This window comes from Xenopus laevis, chromosome 9_10L (assembly GCF_017654675.1).
Source record: "Xenopus laevis strain J_2021 chromosome 9_10L, Xenopus_laevis_v10.1, whole genome shotgun sequence".
Taxonomy (NCBI): Eukaryota; Metazoa; Chordata; class Amphibia; order Anura; family Pipidae; genus Xenopus; species Xenopus laevis.
The window spans coordinates 26936990-26952944 of record NC_054387.1 but is presented as its reverse complement, the minus strand read 5'-3'; the positions used below and the strand labels follow the sequence as shown (position 1 = coordinate 26952944).

The 15955-nt window shown below is 40.8% G+C and overlaps 1 protein-coding gene across 1 annotated transcript in view; it reads right to left on the bottom strand.

Moving 5' to 3' along the window:
* The window catches only part of LOC121398040 (putative sodium-coupled neutral amino acid transporter 10), a 97426-nt gene that overhangs the window by 77220 nt on the left and 4251 nt on the right, over window positions 1-15955 (bottom strand). The window contains exon 3 of the mRNA XM_041576523.1: window positions 6505-6629. Coding sequence (XP_041432457.1) covers window positions 6505-6629 — 125 coding nt within the window. The remainder of the gene's footprint in view (window positions 1-6504; window positions 6630-15955) is intronic.

Below are 15955 nucleotides of genomic sequence, written 5' to 3'. Positions count from 1 at the left end.
TCCGCTGTATGCTGGCAAATGCACGGAGTTTGTCAGGTAAAATGGGAGACTTAGAATTAATTGCATGCTCTAAAAATTATGATATAATTGGTATCACTGAGACCTGGTGGGATGAAACATGTGACTGGATTGTGAATTTAAATGGTTACACCCTTTTTAGGAGGGACAGAGGGATTAAAAAGGGTGGAGGAGTGTGTTTGTATGTAAAGCCTGAATTAAAGCCATGCGCTAAAGAAATAACAATAGCTGGCACTGGTGAGGGTGTAGAATCACTCTGGGTAGAGATTTTGACTGGGCAAAAGGTAACAAAAAGAATTATCATTGGTGTATGCTATAAACCACCTCGTATAAGTGTCGAGTATGAAGCCCAGCTACTCTTGCAGATACACATGGGCGGATTTTAATGAAGGCTAGAGGAGGCTAAGCCTCCCCAAACCAGCACAGTAAATGTCATTTCAACTTTGGGATTTGAAAGACCGATTCTAGCAATACCTTGCAATAGAAAGCAGTAACTTTGTTTCACTTGCAGCTCCCGTAGTCTCACACAGGCTGAGAGATCAGCTGACTGAGGAATGGGAGGGGAGTGGGCGGGACCTGCACAGATCAGAGCTGATCTCCCTGGAAGAAGTGGCAGTGCTGTATGCTAAATGGAAGCTCAGGTTTAGCTATGTGCAGCATCTCCAGGACTACAGTGAGTTAAAAAGATGCCAAGTAGTTATAGATATTTATTTATTCCACAAACCAGGTTGCCAGTTGCTCATATATATTTATTTATTTTATCACTGAAAGATTGCATATACATTCAGAGACTTAGGCAATGAGAAGGGAACAATTATTTGTGTATTGTGTATAACTATTTGTAGCTCCCTTTATCCCATGGTTAGAATTAATTTAATCTGAGTTAGTTTGCTGCACTTTTACCCCTTCCGGCCCTGACTGACATGCCAAGATGTGCTTCTCACATGGAATCCTGGTGACAAAACTAGAGTACAGGGAGGAGGACAGTGGGTGAAATTGAGCAAGGAAACACTTTTGTGTGTGTGTTTTTATTTAGAGAGACTAGTCTCTGTATCTGTCTGTCTGTCTGTATCTGTTCCATTTAATCACATGACCTTACATTTTGGGGAAATATATTTTCTGAGGTGAAGGCTTCCACTAGATTCACAAAATGTATTTCTGACATACTAAGTTATTATACTTGATGTTTACTCTGCATTTATTTTGCTGTGTTTGTCAGGGATGTTATACACTATACATGACACTATTTTATCTCGGCTCTTACTGGATTGTATAATGTATAAAAGTTGGTATACAAAACACACACACATATATATATATATATATATATATATATATATATATATATATATATATATATATATATACTGTTCAAGAGGGTATTCAAAAAAATTTATTGCAGCATCACTGTGCTTTTGTGGAAGCACAGTGATGTTGCAATAAATATTTGGTGAATTTAAAAAGATCGGTGTGCTGGTCCCTCTTCAACAATTATATACATTTACTTGGCCAAGCACCCCGTAAAGTGGAAGTCAGAGACAGAGTGCGGGTACCTTCCGTATTAATATATAATACACAAAAGCCATTAATATCTTGTAAATGATATCCTTATAAATGGTGAGTTCTGATATCATCAGTTATAAATGGTGAGTTCTGATGTAATTTCTGTCACATGACTCTGAAACTGAAACGGAGAGAGAGTAAGAGAATTCATGCAGGGATACTATTGACCATAGCTTTGGTTTAAAGGATGCCTATAATCTAAAAAATGTTTCACCAACTATAGATACATTCCAGATGGGGCACACAATAATAATTGTTTTAAAGGAGAACTAACACTTAACTAAAGAAGTTGGGCAGAAATTTTGTACATTATATTTTGGGCTTCTGTACCAGCCGAAGGCAACCACAGCCCTTTAATGGGGAAGATCTGTGTCTTCAAAGATGCCCCAGTTCCCCGTCATCTTTGTTTATTCACTGCACATGCTTTGGGCTTAGGGAAAGACACACAATATACTATAATTATATGTAATATATATATATATATATTTATATTACAATATAAGGCTGATTAGTACGTAATTCGGATTATTGGTACATAGCAGCACAGAAACCAGCACAATTAGCATCATAATTTATTCACCAGCTTCGTAATATCAGTTAACAGTCTTACCTATTTTCTGATTTGTGAAAACTCCTACGTTTAGCTTCTAAACAGCTGCTCAAAGCTCACTGAGCATGTGCGTGTAAAAGACTTTTAACAAAATCAAAGATAGGGAGTTCCTGTGACAAGTTTGAAATCACTGCTATAGAGATGCTGAACTTTTAGGCTGGTTCAATAAGTTCAGCATATAAAATATGGCATTTTTAGCCATATTTTGTTTTAGGGTTCAGTTCTCTTTTAAGAAATCTATCAAGCACTGTGGCTTGTTCACTGGGAGGGACCTCCTGGTATGGAAGGCCTCATTGGGGCACACACATTTTCTTAATAAGGTGACTATAGCACTCTATAGGGGACTTTGCTTTAAAAAATGCTATTGTTTCCCCCAACTGCTCTGAAGGCCTGCACCTCCGGTAGGTGAAATTTTTTTTGCTGATCTTTGATTAGCCTTCCCAAACTCAAAAGTCACCCTCCGCCTATGCAGATACAAGCGGGTTCACAGCTGGGTCAAGTTGTTGCTATGGGTGACTTCAATTATCCAGACATTGACTGGGGTAATGGGGTTGCTAAGACAGAAAAAGCTAGTAGGTTTGTAAATATGCTGAATGACAACTTTTTATTCCAGTTCGTTCAAGAACCTACTAGGAATAACTCTTTTGGACCTTGTAATAATTAACAATACTGAACTCATCTCTAACATTTGTGTGGGTGAGCATTTAGGCAATAGTGATCATAACATGGTCTCCTTTGAGATTCTGTTGCAGAAGCAATTCTATAAGGGAGTAACTAAAACACTAAATTTCAGACGTGCAAACTTTGACAGTATAAGGGCATCTCTGCAACATATTAAGTGGGAAATGCTTTTCACAGGGTTAAACACAGAACAGAAATGGGAAGTCTTTAAAATGCTGCTTAATAAATATACTTGTCAGTATATTCCACTTGTAAGCAAGGAACGTCGTTGCAAAGCAAAACCTTTTTGGTTCAATAGAAGGGTTGGTGTTGAGTTAGGTTTTAAGGCTTTCAAGTTAGCTGGTACAGCCGAAACATTTATAAGGTACAAGGAGGCCAATAAATCATGCAAAGAAGTTATAAGGCAAGCTAAAATTGACATAGAAAAGGATATTGCAGCAAGCAGTAAAAAAAATCCAAAATTATTTTTTAAATATGTTAATAGTAAAAACATGAAGCAGGAAGGGTGGGACCCTTACTATCAGAGGGGGGTCAGTTGGTTGATGAAAACAAAATAAAAGCGCAGATTCTGAACTCATATTTTTCATCTGTCTACACAAATGAGGAACCAGTAAGTGAAGGTTTCCTTCTTAACAGTCCCAATTCTAGTAATACAACTAATGATGCATGGTTCACACATGAAGAAATTCAAAAGAGACTAGAACATGTTAAGATTAACAAAGGTCCAGGGCCAGATGGTATTCATCCTAGGGTAATTAGCGAGCTTAGCACTGTGATTACAAAACCTCTTTACTTAATTTTTCATGATTCATTGAGATCTGGCATAGTGCCGAGAGACTGGCGAATTGCTAATGTGGTGCCTCTATTCAAAAAAGGATCCCGTTCTCAGCTTCAAAACTATAGGCCAGTTAGTCTGACGTCAGTGGTAGGAAAGCTTTTCGAAGGGTTAATAAATTATAAGATACTGGACTTCATAGTAAATCATAATACTATGAGTTTGTGCCAGCATGGTTTTATGCGTAATAGATCTTGCCAGACTAACTTAATTTCTTTTTATGAGAATGTAAGTAGAGACCTCGATTCTGGGATGGCAGTGGATGTGATTTACTTAGACTTTGCTAAAGAATTTGATACAGTGCCACACAAAAGGTTACTGGTTAAATTAAGGAATGTTGGCCTGGAACATAGTATTTGTACCTGGATAGAGAACTGGCTAAAAGATAGACTACAAAGAGTGGTGGTAAATGGAACATTTTCTAATCGGACCAGTGTTGTTATTGGAGTACTGCAGGGCTCTGTGCTAGGTCCCTTGCTTTTCAACTTGTTTATTAATGACCTGGAGGTGGGCATTAAAAGTACTGTTTCTATTTTTGCAGATGATACTAAATTGTGCAGAACTATAGGTTCCATGCAGGATGCTGCCACTTTGCAGAGTGATTTGTCTAAACTGGAAAACTGGGCAGCAAACTGGAAAATGAGGTTCAATGTTGATAAATGCAAGGTTATGCACTTTGGCAAAAATAATATAAATGCAAGTTATACACTAAATGGCAGTGTGTTGGGAGTTTCCTTAAATGAGAAGGATCTAGGGGTCTTTGTAGATAACACGTTGTCTAATTCTGGGCAGTGTCATTCTGTGGCTACTAAAGCAAATAAAGTTCTGTCTTGCATAAAAAAGGGCATTAACTCAAGGGATGAAAACATAATTATGCCTCTTTATAGGTCCCTGGTAAGGCCTCATCTGGAGTATGCCGTGCAGTTTTGGACTCCAGTCCTTAAGAGGGATATAAACGAGCTGGAGAGAGTGCAGAGACGTGCAACTAAATTGGTTAGAGGGATGGAAGACTTAAATTATGAGGGTAGACTGTCAAGGTTGGGGTTGTTTTCTCTGGAAAAAAGGCGCTTGCGAGGGGACATGATTACACTTTACAAGTACATTAGAGGACATTATAGACAAATAGCAGGGGACCTTTTTACCCAAAAAGTGGATCACCGTACCAGAGGTCACCTCTTTAGACTAGAAGAAAAGAACTTTCATTTGAAGCAACATAGGGGGTTCTTCACAGTCAGGACAGTGAGGTTGTGGAATGCACTGCCGGGTGATGTTGTGATGGCTGTTAATGCCTTTAAGAATGGCTTGGATGATTTTTTGGACAGACATAATATCAAAGGCTATTGTGATACTAAGCTCTATAGTTAGTATAGGTATGGGTATATAGAATTTAATTAAAAGTAGGGAGGGGTGTGTGTATGGATGCTGGGTTTTCATTTGGAGGGGTTGAACTTGATGGACTTTGTCTTTTTTCAACCCAATTTAACTATGTAACTATGTAACTATGTGGGTAGAAGAGTGTGTACAAATTACATATTAACATATACATTTTTCTTAACATCCACATTCTATGTAGGGCTGACATGTTTTATAGTACAAAAATTTTTGGAAATATTGAGAATAGGTTATTCACATAGGGAGCCTGGGTCATTCGAGATCACTAGATCCAGAATAGCATTTTTTCTGGTTGGCTTCTCAACAACAGCCATAAAATTGTCATGCAAGAAGTTTATAAACTTGTTCCCATAAACTGACCTGGCAGTACTCCAGTCAATATCAGGGTAATGAAAATCCCCCATTATTAGTACTTTCCCCAAACTAGCAGCCTTTTCTATTTGCATCAGGAGCTTAGCCTCCTCCTTCTCATTTACATTAAAGGGTCTATAGCATACTCCTACAATTCATTTGCTGGACTCTTTACAATCAGTGAAGGGCTCCACTTCTGCCCCCTCATTTTCAAACATCACCCCCCCTTTATATTAGCTTTTAAATCCTGCCTAACAAACAGACATACCCCTCCTCCTTTTCTATTGCCACTGTCCCTCCAAAACAACGTATAGCCGCTGATATCAACTGCTCAGTCACACCAATCACATTATATTTTTCCTCCAGCTCTCATATTGTACCAGTCCATACATTTAATACTGGTACCATATTGACTCTAGTGATGTCATCTTGAGATTTTGCACTGAAAATCCTATGAGATTTCGGATAGTAAAGCTGAAGAGCTGATTTTTGTGCCAAGCACAGTTACTAGGTGAGACTTAGCTTTACCCAGGATGGCTGTTTGTGCTGGGGCCAAGAGACAAAGCAGCTCTTTATCCTCCACCTGCTTCTCTGGTATGTGAAATTTACATTGCTCAGGTGTAAAAAAAAGGACCCTCTTTTTGTCCTCACTGTGTCAGGTTCCTCAAACAGAGCATAGGAGCCGCCACTTCTCCTTGTCTTCATAAATCAAAATCAACCACTCTGGAGAACCAATATCATCAAACAAGTGATCGTTTATTTGGTAGCACTACATGTTTCAGATCTATCTGATCCTTCCTCCGGTGAACACTGGCACCTGAGGAAGGATCAGATAGATCCGAAACATGTAGTGCTACCAAATAAACGATCACTTGTTTGATGATATTGGTTCTCCAGAGTGGTTGATTTGAAATTTACATTGCATCTGAACTCATCCTTGTTACATGGTTTTGGAAGGAGAAGGAATCCTTGGTTCATGTTTTTATGGTAAATAGCTGGTTAGAATTACATCCCTTTGACCAATCAAACAATAGCAGAAAGAGAATATACTTACGACTGGCAGGCAAATGACATTCCATAGATTGGAATGCAGCGAAAAACACCTTCCCAGCGAATGTAACTAACATGCTTCCACCACTGCCCACTGAAAAGTCCATGTTTAAAAGAGGACAGCACAATCTGCAGACAGAACATAGCAAAGATACTCAAAAGATAAGGGGACTTTGAAACTGGACAAAAACAGAAATACTAATATGTGTTATACAGCATTTGCTAATTTATTGGACTTTGACAGTATAAGGGCATCTCTGCAACATAACGGAAAATCATATCAAACTTACCAAGATTTTCGTTTCATGGGCTAGAACATGGCAGTGGGCACACAAAGGGTTAATCCCCCCTGCCGTGAGGAAGGCACAGGAAATGATGACTACAAAAGGACTTTCCACAATCGTGGCGCCCATTCTATCTGACTGAGTACAATACCCCTGGGAGGGAAGCCCCTGCCCACTGCCATGTTCCAGTCCAGGAAACGAAAATCTCGGTAAGTATGATATGATTGTCTGTTTTCCTGTTCCTTACACATGGCAGTGGGCACACGAAGGGACTTAACAAGCTTACAATGGGGTGGGAAAGAAGAGATTAAGCCTATTAACATGAAATTATTTATTATTGGTAGTTGCAGCCAGAACGGAATGCCCAAAACAGGCCAAATCTTAGGAGCAATTGTCAAATATGTAGTGCTTAGAGAAGGTACAGAACAAGGACCAGGTTGCTGCTCTGCAGATTTCTTCCAAAGATACCTGGGCTCAGAGTGCACAGGATGCTGCCATCCCTCTGATGGAGAGCACTTTTAGTGCTGGTTCAGGTGTTTCCTGTAATGCTCCATTAATGTTTCCAGTATGCTGTATGGATGCACGGTTTTATCTATTTTGCAATTGCTCATTTTCCTGCACAGTTGCCTCCTATGGTTACTAGAAGGTATTCCGTCTTCCTGAAAGTTGCCACTTTTTCAAGATAAGCGTGGAGACACCTGACTACATCCAAAGTGTGTAATTTTTCTTTATTCTGATTTTGTGGATCAGGATAAAAGGTAGGTAGAATCTATTGTTGACACTGATGAAACTTGGATGATTCTTTAGGTAGAAAACCATCAGCTGTTTTGAGAATGACTTTGTCTGAGAAAAAAAGATCTTGGAAGGTTTAATTGATAATGCATGTAGCTCACCCACACGTCTGGCAGATGTGATCGCTAGGAGGAACACTGTCTTGAGGCATAAATATTTTAGTGATGCTTCTTTCGAAAGGGGCCTCCATCAATGCTCTTAGAACCAGTGATAAATCCCAAGACGGCACTTCAGATGTGATAATTGGGTGTCATTTTTTCAACCCCTGGAAGAAGTTCCTGATCAGGTCACTTGAAGCCCATTGGACCCCTGTGTGGAATGAAACTGCAGTCACTTGGCCTTTCAAGGTGAAAATGCTTAATTTGCGATCTGCTCCTGTATGGAGGAATTTCATCAAAGTGATGTCTGAAATTTTTAGTGGATCTTGATTTCTTTTTACACCACTTTAGAAAGATTCCCCAAGTTTTTGCGTACTTGAGATGTGTCAGATTCTTTTTTGAGGCAAGCACCATGGTAATAGTGGAATTGACTCAACTAGAGCCTTTCACTCTCCAGGCCACTAAGGCCCAACTGCCCGGGTCTGGGTGTAGTATGGCTCCCTGGTGAAGTATTGTTGTTGAAAAAGGCAGGTGAAACGGCTTCTCCTGCTTCATTTGCATTAGTAGAGGGAACCAAGTCCTTCTGGGCCACCAGGGAGTGACTATGGCCACACTTGCTTTGTCTGTCCTGCTCTTTTTGATGACTTTCGGGATAACTGCTACAGGAGGGAAAATGTAAGCCCTGTGAAATTTCCAAGGGAAGGAGAATGCATCCCAAAACGTTGTTCAACTGTCCTGTTTCTTGAGTTGGGGTTAGGAGAGATTTGTCCCAATTGATCAACCACCCCCACTCCTCTAAAGTGGTTACCACTATCTGAATGTGTTTGGAGAAGATTTGACCGGAGGGGGCTTTGATGAATAGATAGTCTAGATACCCGAATATTTGAATTCCCTATACTTGGAGATGAGCCAAAAGGGGTGCAAGGATCTTGGTGAATACTCTTGGTCCTGTTGCCAGACCAAAGGGAATGGCCCGATACTGGAAGTGTCTTCCTAGTATGAAGAATCGGAAAAAAAACTGGGATATGGAGGTACGCATCTAGCAAGTCTATCTATGCCATCCAATTTCCAGGGCTGATGTGCATAGTGGTCGTCCTGATTAATTCCACTTTGAAGGATCGGACATGTACGTTTTTATTGAGGCTCTTTAAGTTGAGGATGACGCGAAGCAACCCGTTGTGTTTCTCTCTCAATAACAGATGGGAGTATATCCCTGCGAAATGTTCCTGTTTCAGGGCTTCTTCTATAACTTCCTTGTTCAGGAGGTCTGAAAGAATGGAGTGTAGGACCTTCCAGACCTTTTCTGATCTCCGTTTGTCTGATGATACAAATTTTCTTTTTGGGGCAGTTTTCAGTTCTAAAGCGTAGCCTTTTTGAGATGGTTTTGACCACCCAAGAGTCTGTGACTTGTTGAGCCCACACTGTCCCAAAGGTCATTAACCTCCCTCCTACTAAGGGCAGAGGGGCTAGGGCACCTTCATGCTGATTTATTTTGCTGTTCTGTAGCTTGGTCACTTTTTGCTCAGTTATGAAACCTGGACCTCCAAGGCTGAAGGGCAAAGGGCTGTCCTGATTTGAATTGCTTGGAGTCTCCAAAGGAAGGCCTTTGGTTTCTGAAAGGCTGCCCAGCAGGTTTTCTGTCTTTTCTGGAAGAAATGCCGATTTGGCAGATGACGCTTTTGAAATTATTTGATCCAGTCGATCACCGAAAAAAAAATTTCCCTGGAAAGGTAATGAACATAAATTATGCTTGGATTGGGAGTCTGCGTGCCAGTGCCATAGCCACAGTGCTCTCCTGGCTGCCACTGTCAGTCCCATGGACTTGGCGGCCATTCTGGCCCCTTCCAGAGAAGCTTCAGATGTATAATTATTGGTTGTTTTAATGTCCTGGGTCATATCCAAGATCTTTTCCTTGTCAGCTCCTTCTCTAACTGCCTTTTCCATATCTGAAATCCAAATGTTGTTGGCTCTCACCAATGATGTGGTTGCTACAGCGATCTTGCAAGACTTGCCGCCTATCATGTATAGCTTCTTCAGACTGGCATCCTGTCTTCTTTCCATAGCATCTTTAAGGGACAACCCTTCATCTACTGGTAATGTAGTTTGCCTAGCTACCCGTGTGATCGCAGCGTCCACCTTAGGCACAGAGATCCATTCTTCTACATCTTTATCAGGAAAAAGAAACATTGTGTTAAATTGTTTAGATTCTCCCAGCTTCTTGTCCGGGATTTCCCATTCAGCATCTATCATTTTGGAAATCACTTCATGTACCGGGACAATAACATTTTGTCTTGTTTCGGGTGAGGGTTTTCTTCATCTAGATCCAATGTGGTTCTCATATGCATTATGAGTGGCTCATTAAATTTAATATTGAACATAGTATCTTCCAAATCTTCTATTGCTGATTCAGAATTTGGAATTTCTCCTTCTGAGTTTCTAGAATATCCAAACTCCTCTGATTCTCTAGCTGATATACCTGCACTGGCGGTGGAGACGTGAAGGTGAGAGCGTGCATAGGTGTGCTCATTTAAGTTGTGCATAACTTTTCCTGTAACCTCTTCCACCATGGAGGCCATGAACTGTTTAAAGGTTGATTGAATCCAGTCCATCATGTTAGCCATTTGGTCAGTAGCCGGGATGCCCACTTCAGACAAGCATGTTTTGCATAGTCTCTTATCCATCATAGCTGGGCCCCACACGCCATACATTCACGTCTGTGGCTTTTGGTGCTAGTGGATCCGTGTTCATGTGAACAACTCCTGTAAAACAAGGGGATAAGTTACTTGCATATATCCTACTCCCAGCTGCAAAGTTAGTCCAAAGCTCTCTCCTTATACTTACCCCCTGGAGCCTGAGTATGAACGTCTGTGACTCATTACAAGACAGCATGAAAAAAAACATATGCACACAACAGGGTAAAATCTTTTAACAACCTGAGCTCCAAGCGTAAAAGTATTCCTATAGGTAACTACTTACACCTGGGATCAATATGTGCACTTGTTCGCACAATTCTGCTTCTTTTTCATAGCAGTAGAAGTCACATACAATTTCAGTAGTAGCATGCGAGGTTTAAACGACTAACCGCACTGAGGGCCACAAGCCCGCCGGCATATCCTGCAGCACACACATAAGTTACAGATCTCGGCCCAGGAGCTTCAGACAGAGGAGAGCAGCTCTGCTGGTACACTAAGGGGTATTGTCACGACAGGAAGAAAAAGAATGGACACCATGATTGGGAGAAGTCCTTTTGTAGTCATCATTTCCTATGCCTTCCTCACGGCAGGGGGATTAACCCTTTGTGTACCCACTACCATGTGTAAGGAACAGGAAATTGGGAAAAATGGGAAATGCTTTTCACAGGTTAAACACAGAACAAGAATGGGAAGTCTTTAAAATGCTGCTTAAATATACATGTCAGTAAATTCCCCTTGTAAGCAAGGAACGTCGTTGCAAAGCAAAACCTTTTTGGTTCAATAGAAGTGTTGGTGTTGAGTTGAGTAAGAAAAGGCGTGCTTTTAAGGCTTTAAAGTTAGCTGGGACAGCAAAATCATTTATAAGGAAAAAAGAGACCAATAAATCATGTAAAAAAGCTATAAGGCAAGCTAAAAAAAAGCTAAGGAAAAGGATATTGCAGCAAGCAGTAAAAATAATCCAAAATTATTTTTTAAATATGTTAATAGTAAGAAAATGAAGCAGGAAAGGGTGGGACTTTTAATATCAGAGGGGGTCAGTTGGTTGATGAAAACAAAAAGAGCAGATTCTGAACATATAATTTTCATCTGTCTACACAAATGAGGAACCAGTTAATGAAGGTTTCCTTCTTGATGGTCCCAGTTCTGGTAGTGCAACTAGTGATGCATGGTTCACAAACGAGGAAATTCAAAAGAGACTAGAATATGTTAAGATAAACAAAGGTCCGGGGCCAGATGGTATTCATCCCAGGGTACTTAGTGAGCTTAGATCTGTGATTGCCAAACCTCTATATTTAATTTTTCAGGATTCTTTGAGGTCTGGTATGGTGCCGAGAGACAGGCAAATTGTGAATGTGGTGCCGCTATTCAAAAAGGGATCCCGTTCTCAGCCTCAAAACTATAGGCCAGTTAGTCTGATGTCAGTGGTAGGAAAGCCTTTTGAAGGGTTAATAAAGGATAAGGTACCGAACTTCATAGCAAATCATAATACTGAGTTTGTGCCAGCATGGTTTTATGCATAATAGATCTTGCCAGACCAACAATTTCTTTTTATAAGAAGTTAAGTAGGGACCTCGATTCTGGGATGGCAGTGGATGTGATTTACTTTGCTAAAGAATTTGATGCAGTGCCACACAAAAGATTACTGGTTAAATTAAGGAATGTTGGCCTGGAACATAGTATTTGTACCTGGATAGAGAACTGGCTAAAAGATAAGACTACAAAGAGTGGTGGTGGTAAATTGAACATTTGCTAATTGGACCAGTGTTGTTAGTGGAGTACCGCAGTGCTCTGTACTAGGGGTTCTTGCTTTTCACCTTGTTTATTAATGACCTGGAGGTGGGCATTGAAAGTACAGTTTCTATTTTTGCAGATGATACTAAATTGTGCAGAACTATAGGTTCCATGCAGGATGCTGCCACTTTGCAGAGTGATTTGTCTAAGTTGGGAAACTGGGCAGCAAACTGGAAAATGAGGTTCAATATTGATAAATACAAGGTTATGCACTTTGACAAAAATAATATAAATGTAAGTTATACACTAAGGGGCCGATTCACTGAGGGCCGAATATCGAGGGTTAATCAACCCTCGATATTCGACTAGGAATTAAAATCCTTCGACTTCGAATATCGAAGTCGAAGGATTTAGCGCAGATAGTTCGATCGAACGATCGAAGGATAATTCCTTCGATCGAACGTTAAAATCGAAGGATTTTAAACCAACGATCGAAGGAATATCCTTTGATCAAAAAAAGTTAGCCAAGCCTATGGGGACCTTCCCCATAGGCTAACATTGACTTCGGTAGCTTTTAGATGGCGAACTAGGGGGTCGAAGTTTTTTTTAAAGAGACAGTACTTCGACTATCGAATGGTCGAATAGTCGAATGATTTTTACTTCGAATCCTTCAATTCGAAGTCGTAGTCGAAGGTCGAAGTAGCCCATTCGACGATCGAAGTAGCCCAAAAAAAACTTTGAAATTCGAAGTTTTTTACCTTCGAATCCTTCACTCGAAGTTAGTGAATCGGCCCCCAAATGGCAGTAAGTTGGGAGTTTTCTTAAATGAGAAGGATCTTGGGGTTTTTGTAGATAACATGTTGTCTAATTCTGTGCAGTTTCATTCTGTGGCTACTAAAGCAAAGTTCTGTGTTGCATAAAAAAGGGCATTAACTCAAGGGATGAAAACATAATTATGCCTCTTTATAGGTCCCTGGTAAGGCCTCATCTGGAGTATGCAGTGCAGTTTTGGACTCCAGTCCTTAAGAGGAATATAAATGAGCTGGAGAGAGTGCAGAGATGAGCAACTAAACTGGTTAGATGGATGGAAAACTTAATGGTGATGTTGTGATGGCTGATTCTGTTAATGCCTTTAAGAGTGGCTTGGAAGATTTCTTGGATAGACATAATGTCAAAGGCTATTGTGATAAATTCTATAGTAAGTATAGATATATATAATTTATGTGAAAGTATGGAGGGGTGTGTGTATGGATGCTGGATTTTCATTTGGAGGGGTTGAACTTGATGGACTTTGTCTTTTTTCAGCCCGATTTAACTATGTAACTATGTGCCAAATCCATAATATTTGGATTTGGCTGAATACTTAATACCCCAAAAAGATTTGGTTGAATAGCCAACCAAAGAATATATACAAAATGTTATTGCTGATTTATGTATACTTTATGACGTTTGCTAATAATGATTTAGGCACAAGTCTGCTGAACCTATTTTTACAGCACTTAGTGGGAAACCTGGAGTTACCATCACCCTGTACTTCAGGGTTCCCCAGCATCTATAGGCACACTTTAATGCGATTCATCAGAGCAGAACGGGCAGGAGCATTGTTGCTTTATGCAAACACAGAAGAGCAAAAAGCATGCTTGGACACAATTACTTTTAAAAAACCCTACCCCCCTACCCTACATAGACCCCCCTCCCTTCTCCCCCCAGCCTAAGTGTTACCCCGGGCAAATGCCCCTAACGTTTTACTTACCCCTCGGTGCAGATTCAGGCATCCGAGTTCACGGGCGCCATCTTGAGCCGTTTAGATAATCTTCGTAATTTTCCGTGCGTTTCGTCGCAGTTGACTTGAAACAGAAAATTGCTCCAACTGCGCATTTGCTGCCACGGGGGTCTTATTCTGAGGATTTCCAAAGAGAAGAAGATGGCGCCTGTGCACTCCAATGCCTGAATCTGCACGAGGGGTAAGTAAAATGTTAGGGTCATTTGCCTGGGGTAACACTAAAGGTCCGCATAGACACAAAGATTTTTCTTTGGTGAACAACCGATTTTAGTGCAATCCAACCAATCTGTCACGATAACTAAAATACCTTTTAAAAATCTTTAGATCTATGGCCAGCTTTAGGCTGGGAGGGAGAAGGGAGGGGCATATATGGTTTTTTTTTTTTAACTTTAGGGTTGAATTCTCCTTGAATGAATACTGTAAAATACAGGCAAAATTTGGCTCCATCTTACCTCAGATGTAACTTAACTTTGATAATAAATGAGCCCTTATAGGTATGTCTGCTGTATTCTGTTCATAAACCTGCAAACTAATGTGGATTTTTAAACTCCTACATACATTTAGAAAAACTAGTTGATACACGAGTTGTTAATCAATAGGGATTACATTTCACTTTGGTTCTTGTGAGACACAGGTGGCTTTTGAGAAGGGTGCAGGTTGCATAGTTCACTTTATTAATTTGGTGAACAAAACTTGAAAACTTCTGTTGTTGGCAAAAAAGTGGAGTTGTCACTATCAAATACCGGTTTACTGACCATAATAAAATAGAAATTCAGGAGGCAATAGACTCATTCCCCCTAGGCAAAGCCTCTGGATCAGATGGTATCCCAATTGAAATTTATAAAAGGCATCCTGGGACCCTAACCCCCTGCTTCTTCGCCTCTATGAGGAAGCGATCAGGGCTGGCCACTTCCCCACTTCTTCTATGAAGCAGCGATTGTACTCCTACTAAAGCCAGGGAAGGATCCCCAGCAGTGTGAATCCTTGACTTATCACACTATTGATGGCTGATGTAAAAATATACGCAAAAGTACTGGCTCGGAGACTGGGGAAGGTTATAACCCATCTAATCAACCCAGACAAGATAGGTTCATACCTGTCAAAACCACTGCCCTAAACACTAGACGCCTGTACCTTAACCTATTGGCCCCTCACGAGAACAAAGGAAATAGAGATATCTTGGCCCTTGATATAGCTAAGGCCTTCAACACAGTTGAATGGTCTTATATTTGGCAGGTCCTATCTAAGGTCAATTTCAGAGAGAGGTTTATCAGCATGGTGCAAATGCTGTACAAACACCCCAGGGCAACTTTCCGCATAAACTCAATATGCACAGAAGGCTTCATCCTAACAAGGGGCACGTGGCAGGGTTGTCCTGTATCCCCTCTTCTGTTTGCACTGGCCATAGAGACCTTTGCCCATGCAGTCCGCTTAAACTCACAAATACTGGGGTTCAAAATAGCAGGACAATGTGAAAAATAGGATTTATATATGCACCACAGGAAACCTATGGGGTAAAGCTTCATCCTCTAGGAGGCAGGACACTTGATTAACAGTTAAAAAGGTGGCGTGCCAGGACTACGCCAGCTTTACCTCCAGCACTTCCTCTTTTGCCTCAGTTGGTACCAAAGACTGGACACCAGGAAGAAAACAGAACCTGAACAGCATTGTACCATTAAACTATATACATGCATGAACCGGGTGGGATGTCTTGTGTCCCCCTGTCGACCTCAGAGAAGCAGATTTAACGGCGAGTACATAAATCCTATTTTCTCTGACGTCTCCAGGGGACACAGTAGACCTATGGGGACTTACAAGCAACAGGGTGGGAAGAAGCAGTGTATGTGAATGCTAGACATTTAGGCCTGCACCACTGCTTGCAGCACTTCCGCCGATGGTATCTAGGCAGTAGAATTTCATAAACCTATGAATGGATGACCAGGTGGAGGAATGGTGCATCCAAACCTCCTGAAACCGCAGTAACCTGCCCCCTAGGGTTAACTGCAGCTCCAATTGAACTGTCCAGCCATGCGGAATTGGGCTTGTCCTGGGAGGACTTACCCTGGGCTTTATT